The 20,094-nt window shown below is 39.6% G+C and overlaps 1 protein-coding gene across 1 annotated transcript in view; it reads left to right on the top strand.

Annotated features, from left to right (window-relative positions):
- Positions 1-20,094, top strand: part of SLC4A8 (solute carrier family 4 member 8) — a 135,629-nt gene that overhangs the window by 55,163 nt on the left and 60,372 nt on the right. Inside the window, exons 19-24 of the mRNA XM_063115683.1 lie at positions 1,033-1,101; positions 2,219-2,392; positions 4,002-4,139; positions 15,347-15,438; positions 17,262-17,357; positions 18,531-18,768. Coding sequence (XP_062971753.1) covers positions 1,033-1,101; positions 2,219-2,392; positions 4,002-4,139; positions 15,347-15,438; positions 17,262-17,357; positions 18,531-18,768 — 807 coding nt within the window. The remainder of the gene's footprint in view (positions 1-1,032; positions 1,102-2,218; positions 2,393-4,001; positions 4,140-15,346; positions 15,439-17,261; positions 17,358-18,530; positions 18,769-20,094) is intronic.

Here is a 20,094-nt window from a genome sequence, read left to right as displayed (position 1 = left end):
AAAGAATTCTGAACCATCTTCCTGTCCCCTTACTTTCCACTCAACCTTACCACCCACCTCTCCTCATGCCCCTTAACCCTTTCTACTTTCTATTCCCAGCTGTACTCCCACTCTTATCCTTAGTCTAGATGCCATCTGAAGGAGCCCAAAGGTTGTGGCTCCGCCAAGAATATAACCATGAAGGCATGGAGGTGGGCATCATCTGGGCTTCCTATAACTGACCGAGGAGGATTCTTTTTTAGGACACCATCCAATAATTCTACAAACAAGGTCATCACTGAATGGGAATGTCTGGTCACTTCAGAGCTGGAACAACACAAAATCCAATGGGTAGGAGTTCTGGTAGGAATTATGTTTGGGAATGTTCTGTAGCCCCAGAATAAAGGCAAGTCAAGTTTAGTCTACAGCTATGAGACTTTCCTTGTCTTGATTCTGTAGGCCCCATTTTCCTTATCTCAGAGTTGCTCTGAAGATTACTTAGGTTGATAGATGTGATGTGATGGGAAAGTCATATTTAAGTACTGTGTGGATATTCAAGTGCAATATAATATTAATATTTCTTCCTACATCATTCCCTTTCTGATAAGATACCTCCTCACTTCTTTCCTCAAGTCTCTTGTCAGTAAAAAAGGAAACTTTGGTCCATGTCAGAGACATTAAGTCTCTGAGGAGATTATTGTGTGATTACAGAAGATTTGAAAAGCATCAGTTCTGTAAAAGAAGTGTATGTATGCGTGTGTCTGTGTCCATCTGTCTGCCCATCCCCATGGAGCAGGAAGTGCCAGACGGGTGAGATATGAGGCCCGTGATTTAACTTACACGTAATCATTTCATTTCAGAACAAAATGATTATCATCATTGTCAGCTTCTGCTGTTGCTTCTACTTCTAAATCATGCGAAGGCATCAGAAACTAATGCGGTATTTATGCAGCTATATTGTGACTTTGCTTCATTCTTGGAGATGAAAAGTTCATATAATCTTCAGTGTGTTATGATACCAAATTTCTGGTCTTTCTGCTCTTTGGTTTCCAGTTTATTCCGATGCCAGTACTCTATGGAGTCTTCCTCTACATGGGAGTTTCTTCACTACAGGGAATTCAGGTATGGTGTGGTTCAACTAGGGCAGTGTTTTCTCACTGTGAGTTCACCTTTTCTGACCAGGGAGGGACATCTCTCCAAGGGGAAGCACCATTAGTTCTTGAGAATTTATTTCCTAGTCTTGCCAGTTAGTCTATTTTAGACATTTCTTCGGATATGGGACAAAATATAGTCATGTTAGCATGAGAGTACAGAGACTTCCAGGGTGGAAAAGCTTGATGTCAAGGTTCCAGTAATTCATTAATTATTCAAGATGCACATATTAAACACTAGGTGCTTTGCTGGGTGCTGGTAAATTTAGATATGAAAAGTTGGTTAAGAACCAAACTAGCTTCCACATACAGACAGTTCTAGGTTTAGTGAAAGGCTAAGGTGTGAGAGAGGGGGCACATTGGTGAAGAAAGAGATTGGGAAGTAGTAGGAATTGCTCCAGGTAAGCAGATGTCACTTCCTGTTGTACTCTGCGTTTTCCCATCTATCCGCTTCACTTCTCTGAGTCCTTAAAACAGAGAAAATCAGGAACTTGTCATCAATAACTTAGGCACCAGATAATATAACTTAGCTTCTTCTATTGATGGCTGATTCTTCTTTGTTTATATGGAATATCCAGTGGTCATTCTTATATACTGAGTTCTAAAGTGGCTTTGGGCCACTTAATCTCTGGGTCTCTGTTTTCCATTTTATCATATAAGGATGATCATATTTTCTATATCCAGAATGTTATTAGGTTTCATTTTATCTTTTCACTATAATAATCAATGAATAGCTCTAAACCCCTCACAGAACAAGAGATTTGTTTTTGATGATAAACAGAAAGATGCAATTGGCTTATTTTGTTTTCAACACTCCTGACAAAGAACTCTCTCAGGAGCCACAGTGTGGAATAGGAGAAAGAAGTTTGAACTTAGAATTAGAAAAGATGGATTCAGATCTTGACTCTGCAATTTACTGACCTTGGCCAAATTACATGTTCTCTCTGAGACTCAGTTGCCATTTCTGTTCAGTGGAAATGGTGTTATGTACCTTTCAGAGCAAGTGATGTAAGAGACATGAGTGGGTCTAACAAGGTTTCTGACCCAGAGAAGACTCCTGAAAATAAATATCAGTTCCCTCCTTTCAGTTCTTTGATCGTCTGAAGCTCTTTGGGATGCCCGCAAAGCACCAGCCAGATTTTATCTACCTGCGGCATGTGCCGCTGCGCAAAGTACACCTTTTTACCCTCATCCAGCTGACCTGCCTCGTCCTGCTCTGGGTCATCAAGGCATCGCCAGCTGCCATTGTTTTCCCAATGATGGTGAGGTTTTTAAAATAAATTATTATTATATTTTTATTTTTTAAAGTTGTGGTAAAACATGCATAACATAAAATTTACCATTTTAACTACTTTTAAACATACAGTTCGGTAGTTATTAAGTATATCCACACGGTTGTGCAAGCATTATCACCATCTGTCTCCAGAACTTTTTTCATTTTGCATAACCGAAACTCTGCACACATCAATAACTCCCCATCCTCCCCTCCCCCAGTGGCTGGCAACCACCATTATGCTTTCTGCCTTTATGAGTTTGCTTATTCTAGGTCCTTCATGTAAGTGGAATCATACAGTATTTGTCCTTTTGTGACTGGCTTATTTCACTTAGCATAATGTCTTCAGGATTCATATACGTTGTAGCATGTGTCAGAATTCTCCTGTTTTAAGACTGAATAGTACTCCATTGTATATATATACTGTATTTTGTTTATCCATTCATCTGTCTGTGGACACTTGGGTTGCTTCCACATTTTGCCTGTTGTGAATAATGCTGCCATGAACATGGGTGTACAAATATCTGTTTGTGTCCCTGCTTTAAATTTTGGGGGGCTTATACTAGGAGTGGAATTACTGGATCATATGGTAATTCTCATTTTACATTTCTTCTCTAATCCCCTGGATTCACACCTTCCTGGTGGGTTTCTCAATTTTGTCAGTACATGTAAGATTCTGCATTTATGTTTTATGTTCAGGGGTTGAGTGTTTGTTTAAAGACATAAGAAATTCCTGGGAACTTCCAGATGGGATCCTATCAATGTAGGATTTATTAGGAAAGTAGTCATTAAAATTAGAGTGAAATGGGGTTAAATTTAAAAATTCAATTTGCCTCCTTCCTTGTCTATCCACCAAATGTAGCTAGTGAACACAAGCTAACCCAGGCAGGTCATTCTCATTATTATTGGTTCACCTTTGGCTAAAATGGTTCTCAGGGAAGCAAAGTAGAGCAACAGTTGAGACATTCTGTCTGGATCTGTCTCTACTTGGGAAATTAGCTGTCAGATTTTAGGCAAGTCACTTCTCTCTCTAGGTCTCAGTTTTCTCATCTGTAAAGTGAGTATCAGGCCAGGCCAGAGGGCAGAGACAAAAACCACTGGAGATACATGATGCAGGCATAGAGCAAGGATTTTAGGGGGAAATGTACAGGCAAAGGACCAGAGGGAATAAAGACAGTCCTCCAAGGTTGTGTCATCTCGTGGTGAGGCATGCTTGGGTTGGGTGTGGCTGGGCCCCCTGTGGCTGTGCTCTTATAGAGGCTGTCTACCACATGCTGCCTTGTAGCCCTTCCTGCTGACCCCAAGCCAGGGGAAAACAGCTGTTAGGGCCATCTGCAAATGACGGATTTCTCTTTTCAATGAGGGAATTAAATTAGTTGTTCCTTAAGGTGTAGGGTTGTGATGATTGTTAAAATATTGTATGCAAAACACTACTACCTCAGTACCAGACACAAAGAGGGCATTGAATGAATGGCAACTGTTATGATTATTATGAGTTTGATTTTGCTTGAAATGTCCTAGTCTGCTGTGAAAACAAGACTTGGCTTCTAATTCCAGGAAAGAAATTAGCCCCTTTAACTCACTTTCTTTTTCTTCAGGTCTTGGCCTTGGTCTTTGTCAGGAAAGTCATGGATCTCTGTTTCTCTAAGCGAGAGCTGAGCTGGCTAGATGATCTGATGCCTGAGAGCAAAAAGAAGAAGTTGGATGATGCCAAAAAGAAGGCCAAGGAGGAAGAGGTTGTAGTCCTTGCACTAACAGTACACTTTGGGGCCTCAAATTACAGAACATAGGAAGGGCCACATGAAAAATCAGTATGTCTGGAATCACAACGGTTTTATATCAGAGCTAGGAAGATTACCCCAAAGATGTTCTCAGCTGAGAATGGATTAAGGATTCATATTCCTGTCTGCCCTTCACATTTAGATTTGATAATCAGTTGTTTTTTTGTTTGGAATCTACTCACCAGGTTCACACCTAGAATATGAACATAGAATCTGCTCTTATTATCAGATGTGATGGTTCATGTTCTTCTAAAATGTCTAATTTGACAAGTATATAAAACCCATTATTTTTTGAAAGTATTTGTTATGTACTTAATTGCAGATAGTGCTGTGGTTGGCACCAGGGAAAGATAACATGCACAGGACTTTCTTTCATTTCCCTCAGCACTTGGCACCTTGCCATTTACACAATGGATGCTCAGTAAATGGCCTATACATGCAAAGAAATGATGTGCAGCAAGTGAAAATACCAGACCAAGAAGTGAGTGAGCTGGGAAGTGTTTCCAAATATACTTAGGTCCCAAATAGTGTCCTTTGAAATGGATTTTAAAAGACATTTTTTTCCAAATATCTCGAATTTTAAAAATCTTAAATTTCTGAATAAGCTTTAACAATTATAAATAGAAAAGCAATGGAAGAAAACTTTAAAGGGAATATTGATAGAATTCACTACATAAAATGTGAAGCTTTCAGGCATCCAAAACTCTATAAACAAAATTTAAAAATAACAGATAAGTCAGGACATGTCTTAATATCCTTACTATTCAAATAATTCTTACAAATTCGTAACAATAATGGAATAAAAATGAGGAATGGACATAGAAGAAATACAAATCGCCAGTTACCTTATGACAAAAAGTTTATTCTCATTAATATTCAAAGAAAAGGAAATTTAAACAAGGAGAACACATTTTTCACTTATCAAATTGACAAATATTTTTATTTTTATTTTTATTTTTATTTATTTATTTATTTATTTATTTATTTATAAAAATTTTATTATGTCCATATACATTGTGGCTGATTATTGTTGCCCATCACCAAAACCTCCCTCCCTCCTCCCTCCCCCCCTCCCGCCCAACAATGTCCTTTCTGTTTGCTTATCATATCAACTTCAAGTAATTGTGGTTGTTATATCTTCTTCCCCCACCCTGGTTTTTTTTTTTTTTTTTGTGTGTGTGTGTGTGTGTGTGTGAATTATATATTAATTTTTAGCTCCCACCAATAAGTGAGAACATCTTTCTGTGTATGACTTGTTTCACTTAATATAATTCTCTCAAAGTCCATTCATGTTGTTGCAAATGGCAGTATTTCATTATTTCATTCGTTTTTATACCTGAGTAGTATTCCATTGTGTAGATGTACCACATTTTCCGTATCCACTCATCCGATGATGGACATTTGGGCTGGTTCCAACTCTTGGCTATTGTAAAGAGTTCTGCGATGAACATTGGGGAACAGGTATACCTTCGACTTGATGATTTCCATTCCTCTGGGTATATTCCCAACAGTGGGATAGCTGGGTCGTATGGCAGATCTATCTGCAATTGTTTGAGGAACCTCCATACCATTTTCCATAGAGGCTGCACCATTTTGCAGTCCCACCAACAACGTATGAGAGTTCCTTTTTCTCCACAACCTCGCCAGCATTTATCGTTCAGAGTCTTTTGGATTTTAGCCATCCTAACTGGGGTTAGATGGTATCTCAGTGTGATTTTGATTTGCATTTCCCGGATGCTGAGTGATGTTGAGCATTTTTTCATATGTCTGTTGGCCATTTGTATATCTTCCTTAGAGAAATGCCTGCTTAGCTCTTTTGCCCATTTTTTAATTGGGTCGCTTGTTTTTTTCTTGTAAAGTTGTTTGAGTTCCTAATATATTCTGGATATTAATCCTTTGTCAGATGTATATTTTTCAAATATTTTCTCCCACTCTGTTGGTTGTCTTTTAACTCTGTTAATGGTTTCTTTTGCTGTGCAGAAGCTTTTTAGTTTGATATAATCCCATTTGTTTATTTTTCCTTTGGTTGCCCGTGCTTTTGGGCTCATATTCATGAAGTCTGTTTCCAGTCCTATTTCCTGAAGTGTTTCTCCTATGTTTTCTTTAAGAAGTTTTATTGTTTCAGGGTGTATATTTAAATCCTTAATCCATTTTGAGTTGATTTTTGTATACGGTGAGAGGTATGGATCTAGTTTCATTCTCCTGCATATGGATATCCAGTTATCCCAGCACCATTTGCTGAAGAGGCAGTCCCTTCCCCAGTGAATAGGCTTGGTGCTTTTGTCAAAGATCAGATGGCAGTAAGTGTGTGGGTTGATTTCTGGATTCTCTATTCTATTCCACTGGTCAGTGTGTCTGTTTTTATGCCAGTACCATACTGTTTTGGTTATTATAGCTTTGTAGTATAGCTTAAAGTCAGGTAGTGTTATGCCTCCAGCTTTATTTTTTTTGCTCAGCATTGCTTTGGCTATGTGTGGTCTTTTATTGTTCCATATAAATGTCTGAATAGTTTTTTCCATTTCTGAGAAAAATGTCTTTGGAATTTTGATGGGGATTGCATTAAATTTGTATATCACTTTGGGTAGTATGGACATTTTCACTATGTTGATTCTTCCAATCCAAGAGCATGGGATATCTTTCCATCTTCTTGTATCCTCTCTAATTTCTCTCAGCAGTGGTTTGTAGTTCTCATTATAGAGATTTTTCACCTCCTTGGTTAACTCAATTCCTAAGTATTTTATTTTTTTGGTGGCTATTGTAAATGGGCAGGCTTTCTTGATTTCTCGTTCTGTATGTTCACTATTGGAGAAAAGAAATGCTACTGATTTTTGTGTGTTGAAATTGTATCCTGCTACTGTGCTGAAATCATTTATCAATTCCAAGAGTTTTTTTGTAGAGGCTTTAGGCTGTTCGATATATAGGATCATGTCATCTGCAAGCAGGGACATTTTGACTTCATCTTTTCCAATCTGGATGCCCTTTATTTCCTTCTCTTCTCTGATTGCTCTGGCTAATACTTCCAACACTATGTTGAATAGGAGTGGTGAGAGTGGGCATTCTTGTCTAGTTCCTGTTCTTAAAGGAAAAGCTTTCAGCTTTTCCCCATTCAGGATGGTATTGGCAGTGGGTTTGTCATATATGGCTTTAATTATGTTGAGATACTTTCCCTCTATACCTAACTTATAGAGGGTCTTTGTCATGAATGAGTGACTTTATCAAATGCTTTGTCAGCATCTATAGAGATGATCATATGGTCCTTGTGTTTGACTTTATTAATATGGTGTATCACATTTATTGATTTGCATATGTTGAACCAACCTTGCATCCCTGGGATGAATCCCACTTGATCGTGATGAATAATTTTACGTATGTGTTGCTGTATTCCGTTTGCTAGTATTTTAGTGAGGATTTTTGCATCTATATTCATCAATTATATCAGCCTGTAGTTTTCTTTTTTGGTTATATCTTTACCTGGTTTTGGTATCAGGATGATGTTTGCTTCGTAGAATGAGTTTGGGAGATTTGCGTCTGTTTTAATCTTTTGGAATAGTTTGTAAAGAATCAGTGTCAATTCCTCTTTGAATGTTTGGTAAAATTCTGCTGTGAATCCATCTGGTCCTGGGCTTTTCTTTTTTGGGAGCCTTCTGATAACAGCTTCAATCTCCTTTATTGTTATTGGTCTGTTCAGATTTTCTACATCTTCATGGCTCAGTTTTGGGAGCTTCTGTGTGTGCAGAAATTTATCCATTTCCTCTAGATTTTCAAATTTGTTGGCGTATTGTTGTTTACAGTAGTCTCCAATGATTCCTTGTATTTCAGATGAATCAGTTGTAATATCACCTTTTTCATTTCTAATTTTTGTTATTTGAGTCTTCCCTCTTCTTTTTTTTGTTAGCCGTGCTAATGGTTTGTCAATTTTATTTATCTTTTCAAAAAACCAACTTTTTGATTCATTGATCTTTTGTATTGTTTTTTGGGTTTCAATTTCATTAAGTTCTGCTCTGATCTTAATGATTTCTTTCCGTCTGCTAACTTTAGGTTTGGATTGTTCTTGTTTTTCTAGTTCTTTAAGGTGAAGTGTTAGGTTGTTCACTTGCCATCTTTCCATTCTTCTGACGTAAGCATTTAATGCAATAAATTTCCCCCTTAATACTGCTTTTGCAGTATCCCACAGGTTTTGGTATGATGTATCATTGTTTTCATTAGTTTCAATAAATTTTTTGATTTCCTGCTTGATTTCTTCTTGGACCCATATGTCATTAAGTAGAATGCTGTTTAATTTCCATGTGTTTGTATAGTTTCCAGAGTTTCGTTTGTTATTAATTTCTAGTTTTAATCCATTGTGGTCTGAGAAAATACATGGGATAATTCCAATTTTTTTGAATTTGTTGAGACTTGATTTGTGACCTAATATGTGATCTATCCTGGAGAATGATCCATGTGCTGACGAGAAGAATGAATATTCTGAGGTTGTTGGATGGAATGTTCTGTAGATATCTGCGAAGTCCAATTGGTCTAGAGTATTGTTTAGATCTTGTGTTTCTCTACTGATTCTTTGCCTAGATGATCTGTCTAATATTGACAGTAGGGTGTTCAGTTCCCCTGCTATTATGGTATTAGTGTCTATTTCCTTCTTTAGGTCTAATAGAGTTTGTTTTATAAATCTGGCTGCTCCAACATTGGGTGTGTACATATTTATGATTGTTATGTCTTCTTGATGGATCAGTCCTTTTATCATTAAGTAGTGTCCCTCATTGTCTCTTTTTATGGTTTTTAGTTTAAAGTCTGTTTTGTCAGATATAAGAATAGCTACTCCAGCTTGTTTTTCTTTTCTGTTTGCATGGTAAACCTTTTTCCATCCTTTCACTCTTAGTCTATGTGAATCTTTATGGGTGAGGTGGGTCTCTTGTAGGCAGCATATAGTTGGGTCCTCCTTTTTGATCCAGTCAGCCAGTCTGTGTCTTTTGATTGGGGAATTTAAGCCTTTTACATTGAGTTGTTATTGAAAGGTGTTGATTTATTCCTAGCATTTTATTGGTTGTTTGGTTGTCTTAGGTGTCTTTTGTTCCTTGCTTTCTGATTTACTGTTTGTTTTCTGTGTTTGTTGGTTCCTTAGGTTGTAGATAGTGTTTTTGTTTGATTGTTTTCTCTTCATGAATGCCATTTTTATTATACTAGTGGGTTTTGATTTTTCTTGGGTTTTTATGGCAATGGTAGTTATTTTTCAGGAACCAAACCCAGTACTCCCTTGAGGATTTCTTGTAAGGGTGGTCGTGTGGTAGTGAACTCCTGCAGTTTTTGTTTGTCTGAGAAATATACTATTTGCCCTTCATTTCGGAAGGATAGCCTTGCAGGGTAAAGTATTCTTGGCTGGCAATCTTTGTCTTTTAGTATTTTGAATATATCATCCGATTCCTTTCTAGCTTTTAGGGTTTGTGATGAAAAGTCTGATGTTAGCCTGATTGGGGCTCCCTTCTAGGTGATTTGACGCTTCTCTCTTGCAGCTTTTAAGATTCTCTCTTTGTCTCTGAGTTTTGCCAATTTGACTATAACATGTCTTGGAGAAGGCCTTTTTGGGTTGAATACATTTGGAGATCGTTGAGCTTCCTGGATCTGAAGATCTGTGATTTTTCCTATACCTGGGAAGTTTTCTGCCACTATTTTGTTGAATATGTTTTCAATGGAATCTCCATTTTCCTCCCCTTCTGGAATACCCATGACTCGGATATTAGAGCGCTTGAGGTTGTCTGATATCTCAGATTTTCTTCAATGTCTTTGATTCTTTTTTCTTTCTTTTTGTCTGCTTGTGTTATTTCAAACAGCCCATCTTCAAGTTCAGAGGTTCTCTCTTCAACTTCCACAAGCCTGCTGGTTAAACTCTCCGTTATGTTTTTTATTTCGCTGAATAACTTCTTCAGTTCAGCAAGTTCTGCTACATTTTTTTTCAGGACCTCGATTTCCTTGTACATTTCCTCTTTCAGGTCCTGTATACTTTTCCTCATTTCATTATGATGTCTAGCTGAGTTTTCTTGTATCTCATTCAGTTTCCTTAGAATTATCACTCGAAATTCCTTGTCAGTCATTTCAAGGGCTTCTTGTTCTATAGGATCTAGAGTTTGAGATTTATTAACTTTTGGTGGTGTATTTTCTTGATTTTTTGTATTTCTGGTATCTTTTCTTTGTTGTTTATTCATTGTGGCAGGGGGTTTCACAGTCCACCGGTTTGAGACTATTGACTAACTAAGATGTTGCTATGGTTGCCAATTTGGTATGGCTACCTCCGTGACTGCTCAGTTGGCCTTTAGTGCCTTGTGTGTATGGTTGCCTCGGGTCTTGGGCCTCTCCGGGGAGCTACCTTTCTGGTCAGCTTGGACTCTGCTGGGCTGCTGGATCATGTACCACAGGGTGTGTGATCTCTGTTGAGCTTTCACTTCCCATGCAAGACTTCTCCCTGTTCCGTGTGCTCTGGCCCGGGCTCTTGGATCGTGCAGTGGCGACCCCACAGGGTGTGTGGTTTCTGTCGAGTCTCCGCCTCCCTGGCCGCATGTCTCCCCGCTCTGTGCATGCTCGGCTGGGCTGGGACGTGTCTTCTGCAACCCTCGTCTATCAGCTGGGCCTTCAAGACCCTGCTCAGCGCCGCCTCGCCCAGGAAGTCTACCAGGTTTCTGCTAGGCACAGACGACCGGTCGCTCTGGGTGTCTTTGTAGCACTGTGTAGATCTTTCTCGGGACTTATCACCTTTCTCCTGGTATCACGGTTATTTGAGTACTTGTCTTATCTCCCACACCAGAGCGTGCGCCCCTCGGGGGAGGAGTCTGCAGCACACAGTTCACCTTTGTATCCCCCCGGCCCGGACGAGTCCAGTGCCCGCCTGCAGACAGCTCTCCAGCAGTTTTAAGTGGACTTGGGAACTTTCCTATCACACTATTCCCAACCAGAAATTGGTTAGGCATTTTTCCGCAGAGATGGTATCTGCCTCCCAGTAACAGGAAGTTTACCGGGGCCGGAGTCCAGGGTGTGGTGGAGTGACAGTCGGCCTGCCCGTACTTCCTTGCCCTCCCGACACTGGCTGGGAACGCCTCACCCCACCAGCCCCGCCAGAGAACCGCGGAGGGAGTGGGAGGGGAGGCCAGCCCGCAGGCCCCGGGAAGCCCCGCGCCGGGGCAAGCAAGTGGGAAGGCTCAGTGAGGAGCCGAGCTGGGCCGGAGCTGCCACCACCTGAAAAAATGGAGGCAGCCCCGGGGCGGTGAGTGGCCCGGTGATGCAGGCGGAAGCCGGGTGGGTGTCAGCCCCCCGAGCAGGGCCGGGCCAGGGGTCACTCACAGGGCTGTGCCAGGTCGGGCGCTCACTCTCTGCCTCTGGTTTGTCGCCTTCCCCGTTCTCGGTTCCCGCCACCTCAGGCTGCTTGCTCGGTCCCGCGGCACGGCTCGGGTGCTCCCAGGAATCTTCTTTTATGCCGGCCTGAAACCTCGAATCATGAATAGGGCAGCTGGCCGCCTTCAGCGCGGCCCCGGCCTCCAGGATCCTGTCTGCATCCACAGCAGCCCTGGCGCCGTGTTCCCTGTTTAGAGACTCGCTTTTGCAGCTACGAAACAGTTCTTTTCCTGTTCCATACTTCAAAGCTGTTGCCTGTAAATGAGGCAGCCTCTCCTGCCGAGGGCAAAGTGGCGGTCAGCCCCCACAACCGGCCACCAGCAGCAGTCCTCCCTTAAGAGATGGCAAGAGGAAGGTCCACAAGTTTCCCGGCTGCCTGAGGCCCAGTGGCCACCTTTTCCACCTCAGCTACTACGCGCCAACCACCGCAGCCACCGCCATCTTGAAAACCAAGTTTGTAATTCTAGTTTTATAGACTGCTCACTCTTGATAGAGAAGGTGTTGAATAGATACCAGCTGAGCAGAAGTAATATCAAGAAATATTTAAACAACTTCAGACCGTGGTCAGGATTTCTAGTCAGGTGTTAACTTGCACTGCCCAGACACACAGATGGCTGTGCCATTCTGGTCACAGGGGTTGCCGTCAATGACCTTCTCAGCTTGCCGGACGTAGAAGCGGTAGCCCATTGCCTGGCAGTTCAATTCACACTTACGACTGCCCTTTACTTAAGATGGAAACTGTGTCCCTGAAGTCAGCCTTGTTTGTTCCATTCAGGTCCAGGTTATTTGCTAAAAGACTTTTTTTCAGGCCCTCTCTGCAGGCAGAACACATTCTCCAAAGATTTTTAAAAAGGTAAAAAGAACCATCATGGCAAGACTATACTTGAAATGGGCTTCTCATACACTGAAAGTGGTAGTATAAGTTAGATATATCTCTTTACAGGGCAATTTAAGAATAGAGTCTTAAAAATGTATATACCCTTCTGCTGAACAACACTAATTTTTAAATTTATCCTAAGGATATAATGAGCAACGTGGACAAAATATTTTAATTGTGGTATTATATACAACATTTACAGAAAAAAAAAGGAAAATTAGGGAACATATGAGGATACTTCAGAAAGCTCATGGAAAAATAGAATTAAAAGATAAAATGCCTCTTTCCATGAATTTTTTGAAGTACCCTCATGTATTACAATAGAATATTGTACAACAGTTTAAAAATGAAATTTTAAAGAATAGTTGATATGTGGACTTGATTATGACATTTCATGTGAAAAATAGAGAGGATTTAAAATGGAACGTATGTAAGAACCCCAGTTTTACTAAAAAATATACATACACATGCCCACATGAAAAAGATTGGAAGATAATAGACTGAAATGTTTATTATAGTTCTCTATGTCTCTCTGGGTGGTAAGATTATACATTTTAAAATTTATTTCCTTCCTTCCTTTCTCCCTCTCTCCCTCCCCTTCCTTCCTTCCTTCCTCAAATATTTATTAAGTGTTTTTTCTGTTCTCACTTTCCAAACACAGTGGCATACAAGACAGTCTTTACTTATTATGAGTGTTATAATTTTACATATGAAGGTACTTCAAAAAGTTCATGGGAAGATTTGTATTTTCTTTCAATTCTACTTTTCCATGAGATTTTTGAAATCCATGTATAAAATTATATGTAATTTTACATATACATGTGAAATTTTAGGTAGTGATATATTTTAAGAAGTTAAAGGATGAGGGAATTACTTTATTTAGGGTGATTGGAGATTACTCCTTTGAGGATACATCTGAGCAGAGACCTGAATAAAGTGAGGGACAAGTCATGAGAATATCTGGAAGTAAGAATATTCCAGGTGAGGAGAACAGAAAATGCTTAAAGCAGGAATGAGCTTGGTGTGCTAAGGCACACCAAGAAAGCCAGTGAGGCTGGAAGGAAGAGAGTGGTAGCTGGGAGACTAGTTAGGAGGCTGTGGCAGCAGTTCAGGCAAGAGGTGAGCATGGCTTAGGCTAGGGTAGAGGTGGTGAAAGTGGCTGAATATGGGACTGATTTTGAAGATAGAGCTGAATTTATTACTTATTTTGAAGATAGGTTTTGCTAATGGATGGTGGGCATGGATGAAAGAGAGGAATCAAGAATGACTCTTACAGTTTTGGGCTTACGGATGAATGGTTGTGCTATTTATTAAGATAGGGAAGACCAAGGAACAGCACATTTAGGAGGAAAATTAAGAAATCTCTTTTGGATGTTAAGTTCAAGGTGATTGGTTGACATAATAATCCTTATTTTCCAAAATTTCTGAAGTAAGCATATACTTGTTAATACATGAGTTACTCCCCCCCCAACTCATAGTGATAAGTATTTTATTGAAAAAATAATAAGCATGGTGGGCAAATGTGAGGAAAAAGGCATTCTTATACACTGTTGGTAAATGAAATTGGTAAATCTTTTTTGAAGGGTAATTTGTTTCAAATACAGTATGTCATCCTTTTAACCTAACAGCTTCAGTTCTGGGACTAGATTGTACAGGAAAACATGACCTGTGTAAACACACACACACACAGTGGGGATATTTATTATATAATATATATAACATACAATAGGTCAATACATATAAAATATAATATATAACAATACATGTTACTTTATAGAATTAGTTTAAAAGCTAAATGAAATGAAAGATAAAGACATGACCCCCAAAATCCACCACCTCAACATCCAACATTTATGTTAATTTTTTTATGTTCTCTGCAGGTCCTTAACACCATTTTCATGTAACTGTAATAATTGTATATTTGTGTGTGTATGTATATATTTTTATCGATATCTGTATAGTGTGTGTATATATATATATATATTCTGATTTTTGTCCTCAACTTGATTCCGTAAGACACTTTCATGTTTCTATATATCTGTATAATAATTATATTTATTGTTTTAATGGATGCACACTATTCTATAGTATTATTATCTCATAATTAAACATTTTTTTTGTTAAAATTTTTAGTTGTTTCAGGTTTTATTATTAATTATACTACTTTAAACATCTGTTTTTGTACGGTTTTGTTTTTGTTTTGGCGGCTGGCTGGTATAGGTATGAACCGTTGACCTTGGTGTTACCAACACCTGCTCTAACCAAGTGAGCTGTCAGGACAGCCCTGCTTTAAACATCTTTGCACATATGCTATTTCCTCTGTAATTATTTCCTTTAAATTGATGGGATTATATTTCAAGAAAACATTTTATTATGGAACATTTCAAACATACACAAAATTAAGAAGAAAAATCAGAATTTATATTTCCCTAATTGCCTTATTATTGTTTTTAATATGTTTATTTGAATAAGGATCCAAAGAAGGTCCATATATTGCAATCAGTTGATATCTTTCTTGAATCTCTTTAGGGGCTCTCTTTCCATTTTTTTCTTTTTGTTGAAGAAACTGGGTCTTTGACCTATAGGGTTGTCCACCATTTGGATTTTGCTAAATGTGTAATTGAACATGTTCTTCTGTCCCCTATATTTTCTGAAAATTGGTCATTGGATCTAGAGGCTTACTCAGATTCAGGGGTTTTTTGTTTTGTTTTTTTGTTTTAAATACTATTCCATATGTACAAATATCTGATTGTCTCTTTCTATGATGAGTCAAATCTATGATAACCTAATTACACTCTTTTATAATAAATGTAAGAAAATTAGGTAGAAATTGTGGTGGTAGAAGAAAGGGCTGGTGAAGATTCATGTTCTTACTTGGTCCAAGATATAATAATGTCTTCTTTTCTTCCAGGAGGTTGAGAAAATGTTAGAAATTGGGGGAGACAAGTTCCCCTTAGAGAGCAGGAAGTTACTGAGTAGTCCTGGAAAGAACAACAGTTTCAGGTAAAACTCCCCAAACACCAAGCAGTTTACTGTTTGGGTTATTCTATAACTATTTTGGCTCTGTGGTGGGGGTAGTGTCACAGATCAGCTGCTGGTATAAAGAGCTAAACATTCAGCCTCCCAGTTCCACCCTGTGAAAATACCTTTTCCATATCACTGTTTATGGAATTCCTGCTATGTGCCAGGCACTATACCAGGTGCTGGAAATCACAGGAGAAGATAGGTGAGGGAGCCAACATACTGAGTGCCTCCTCTGTGCCAAGACTGTGCTAGAAGTTTTATTTGTGTGCTCTTTGTTCATCTTTACAACAACTCTCTAATATAAGTCTCACTGTCCACATTTGTACAGTGAGGAAACTGAGGCTTAGAGGGTTTTAGGTAATTCTCCCAAGGTTACGATGCTGCTAAGTAGAAAGATTAAGATTCGCTCCCTAGTCTGCCTATTCCTCAAACCGGTGCTCCTTCTGCCTTTCTTTGCCACCTTCCAGAAATGAATAGGATGTGGTCTCTATTATCAGAGGTTCTCAGCCTCAGTGGCATGAAATTCCCATGCTTGGGCAAGCCTTTGGGGATAGGCAGAGACCACCCATTCTACCCTGACTTGTGGCATCTATAGTCCTGGGAGCAAAGGGGGAACTGAAGAGGATCACAAAAATTCCTTACTTCTGCCAGTGATTTTAGCCCCTTTCTCTATCAAGCCTGTTGCTCTCCACAAATCATAGGAAGCTAAATTGGTCCATTTGTGCTTTTGCTCCTGGCGTTTTGTTTCTGCCTTGGAAGAGATATACACAGGCTGAAAGAACCTAGAGGTGGAGAGTGGGCAGAGAAGGAAGAGAATGGGATCTTGATCATCTAGATCCTGAAGAATTTACTGCTGAATCATTGAGTTGGTTGTGATTTATATTGAGGGAGAAATTAGGAAAGTCTTTTCTTTGGTCCTTAAACTTTCTACAGTTTGTTATGGAAAGAGCCATAGGCTTTGAATTCTCTGGTGGCAGAGTAGGGGCAATGCTCCTTTTCTAGCAGGATACTGTTTCTTCTCTTGGCATTTTAGAAAGCGACAGTCTGGTTTGCAGAAAACTTTAGAGTAGAGGTGGCCAGTTAGTTCACTTGGTAGAGGCTGGTGCTGATAACACCAAGGTCAAGGGTTTGGATCCCTGTACCAGCCAGCTGTCAAAAAAGGAAAAAGGAAAACTTCAGAGTATTCTGGGGCTCTAGGAGACCAAGGACTGGGTTCAAGGTCTGGATTCTCTACCTACTGTTGTTTGACCTTAAAAAGTCACTTAGCGTCCTGCAAGCTTTGGTTTCTTCACCTTCAAAATGAAGATGTTAGAATCTCGATTGTTGTGATAGTTAAGATAGTTTGTTGTGAAAGTCTTTTGTAAACTACAAATGGAAAAGATTTGGCCATGTGAATGAGAAAATGAATGAAGAGTGCCTGGCACACAGTGAGCACTCAGTAAGTGGTAGCTCCTGATGCTATACTGTTGGCATCATAGGGTTGTCATCAGCATCTCCAGTGAGGCCCTTTGGAGGAGTGCACAATTTTGGGGGCAGGACTGGCTGCCACCCAGCACACCAGCCCAGCCCTCAGCATCACCCCATGGGCCATGTTGCCTTTTTCCATTCCACCCTCAGTGGCTGCAGGAAGAATGACCAGATTCCATCTAGTTCCCACAGCTTCTGAGAGCTGTTAGCAGGATAGACTCAGTCAGACTCCATCAGACCCAGTCTTTTCCCTTCTGGTGGGGTGGTGGTCATTATACACTGATATGTATTTTACTTGTATGTCTGACCTTCACTGTTCTAAGCATTGATTTCAGATGTGACCCCTCTGAGATTAATATATCTGATGAAATGCCTAAAACCACAGTCTGGAAAGCTCTCAGTATGAATTCTGGAAATACAAAGGAAAAGAGGTAAAGAGAACTATAACTTCTAATTTTTATTTATTTTTGGCTTTTGAAAATGGCAATAATGTTGAAGGTAAAATGTATTTTAGTTGTAAAACTGAATTTGTCTATTAGCACTCCCAGGACTGCTGCTGACCCCATGAGAATAGCTATAAGCCTATGAAAAGTAAAAATGTTTCCTAAATGTTTGGATGGGCAGGATGCTTTGAACTGCCGCCTGTTTACACAGGTCCAAATTCAGGATGGAATTATTTGGGGATGTAAATTTGCTTTATCTGTTTAGTTCCCTTAATCTTCTCTCTAGTTCTCATTTCAAAATCTAAAGGGCATCTCTCTGGTTCCTGCAACCACACAAACTGGAAAATTGCTAACATATTCAAATAGTGTTCATAGTATTGATACAGACTCTAATCTATTTAACTTGTGTAATGAGAATTATTGCCAAGTAAAGATTTTGAAATATTAAATTGTAACTGTTTTCTTATTTTGGAACCTAAATTCTGTATATCATTTGCTAATAGCATAGATAAGTTTTAATCAGGTTAATGAAGAAAATGGAAGGACTTGAGGCATCTTTGCCTGCGTTGAGGTAGGCTATGTGCCCAAATTACTTGAATAAGTTAGACCAAACACCATTTAAGTTCAAGTTGTCAGACAACTGAAGGCAAAATCTGAGGCCTTATTAAAGGCAACTTTTCTAGTTTAAAAAAAAGAAAAGCTAGGAACCAGGAGTCCTGGTGCTGCTACTAATTCCATGTATAACTTGACAGACCGCTGTTTCTGGCAATCAGTTTACTCAGCAGTAAAATGGGGATAATAGTAATGAACTGCCTCACTCATAAGGCTGTTCTGGGGAGAAACAAAGTGCTTGAAAAAGTCACAGCTACTAGTGGGTGGTAGTGGCAGGTTATTTCTTCATCAAATGGGTTAAAATAAATCTGTGCTGAATGTGAGTGAAATACATAATCTTGTTTTCTTCAGAGGAAAATCCAGGCAGCTGTCGAAATGTATAACACACATGGTTATTTTTAGTTGAGAACTAGTCTACTGGTAAATGAACTTAAAATATAGCCAGATCCAAATTGTGGTGACATCTTCATAGCATTGTGTTAAAGCAGTAGTGAATCATGTGTTCCCTTTTTCTAACTGTAACACTTTTATTCAGTCTCTTCAACTAAGAGCCTTTGCTGGAATGGAAGATTTTGGCCATGAGGTGCCTCAGGGAAGTTCTGGTTACAGAGAAAATGGCAAATCTCAGAGAAGAAGCAAGACCAAGTCTGGTTCTGTCCTTGGTCATCTCAAAGCCATTCCGAAGCATTCAGTTATTCTTGGTGTGCATTGGAGGGCATCCAGCTATCCCCATACCAGCAACCAATCACCAGATGTGAATGTGGAAGCAGAAGACCACCACCTGTTGGTACTTCTCCTCTTCCTCCTTCTCTTTCTCTTCAGATCTGCCATCATTGAAAACCCAGCTTCCCAGACATTTTCTCTGAAACTCTCTGTTGGCCTGCTGAGCCATATGGATCCATTCTGCCACTGAGGATCCCTCTTCCTAAAAGATGGGATGGGGGAGTATGAGGGAAACAGAAAAAGGAAGGCTCTCCAGTCCTTTCAGTATCTGCAGGCTCCTAGGCAGCCCTGGCCCTTGGTTTGATTGCCTACCCTGGGTAATACTGATCAGACCCAGAGGCTGTCATTCAGGAGGTCTGTTACCAGGAGGGTCAGCCATCTGGGCATTGGCAGTGCCCACCACCGCATCCAGGAAGATGCCTCTGACTTGGGTGCGTCTTCATCACTCCCTGGTAGTAGCCTGCATAACTCAGCGAGCACCTTGAACAATTCAAGGGCCATGAGGGACATTGGAGTTGTTTAGCTTAGATAGGAAAAGGCTCAGGGGAAAATCAATAATGATAAGTGATAAGTGAGGATGAGCAGCTTCTCTTGGTTTTCATTGAGGATAGAGTAGGAAAATGAGCTTAAATTGCTACAGAAGGAATTAGTTTAGGTACCAGAAAGGATTTCCTAGCCTGAGGATTTGTCGTAGTGTCTGCTTTCTAGATATCTGGGAAAGATTTGATAACAGTTGTTTGGAGTAGAAAGGAGGATAAGGTGTTTTTATTGGCCATTTTGTGGGACTGTTTGACATCTTGCTGCTGTCTCTTAAGGATACATTCTGATTTCATCCTGGAGAGATCCAAGTGCTTATGTACTGTCTCCTTAGCTGCCTTAGTAGTGAACCATCATCAGCTCAGTGGACCAAACCCATCTTCAGCCATGTGGTTTTTTTCATCATCATGGAGTTCTTTTGGTTGACAAATGTTCTGGCTTTCAGATGTAAAAAGCCACACTGGGAAATGAACTGTTAGTGGTGAAATTGATTTTGGTATTTAGTTTAAAACTGCATTTATGGTTTTTCTCTTCTATGTTGCAATGAATGTCAAGAGTTTGGGCTCCAGTGCATATAGACCTTCCCTTCCTTTGTGCACAGAATGTGACTAGCAAGCTCACTCATATTAGTTTTCTATCCTGGAAAATCTTTGTACGGTGAAGGAAGTTCTCCTGATGTGCTTTCCTTTTGGATGTGAAGAGTTGGCTATGTCACTTTATTGAATTTTGCATTCCTTAGACACTTAAAATATATTAATGTATTCTAGTCCTACTCTAATGACCTTTGATATTGAAAGAATCCTGCATTTCTTTCATATTTCCCTATCTCTTAGGGCCACAATTATTTTAATAT

This window comes from Cynocephalus volans, chromosome 12 (genome assembly GCF_027409185.1).
Source record: "Cynocephalus volans isolate mCynVol1 chromosome 12, mCynVol1.pri, whole genome shotgun sequence".
NCBI lineage: Eukaryota > Metazoa > Chordata > Mammalia > Dermoptera > Cynocephalidae > Cynocephalus > Cynocephalus volans.
The sequence above is the reverse complement of the archived record's forward strand: the minus strand, read 5'-3'. Positions and strand labels throughout refer to the sequence as shown.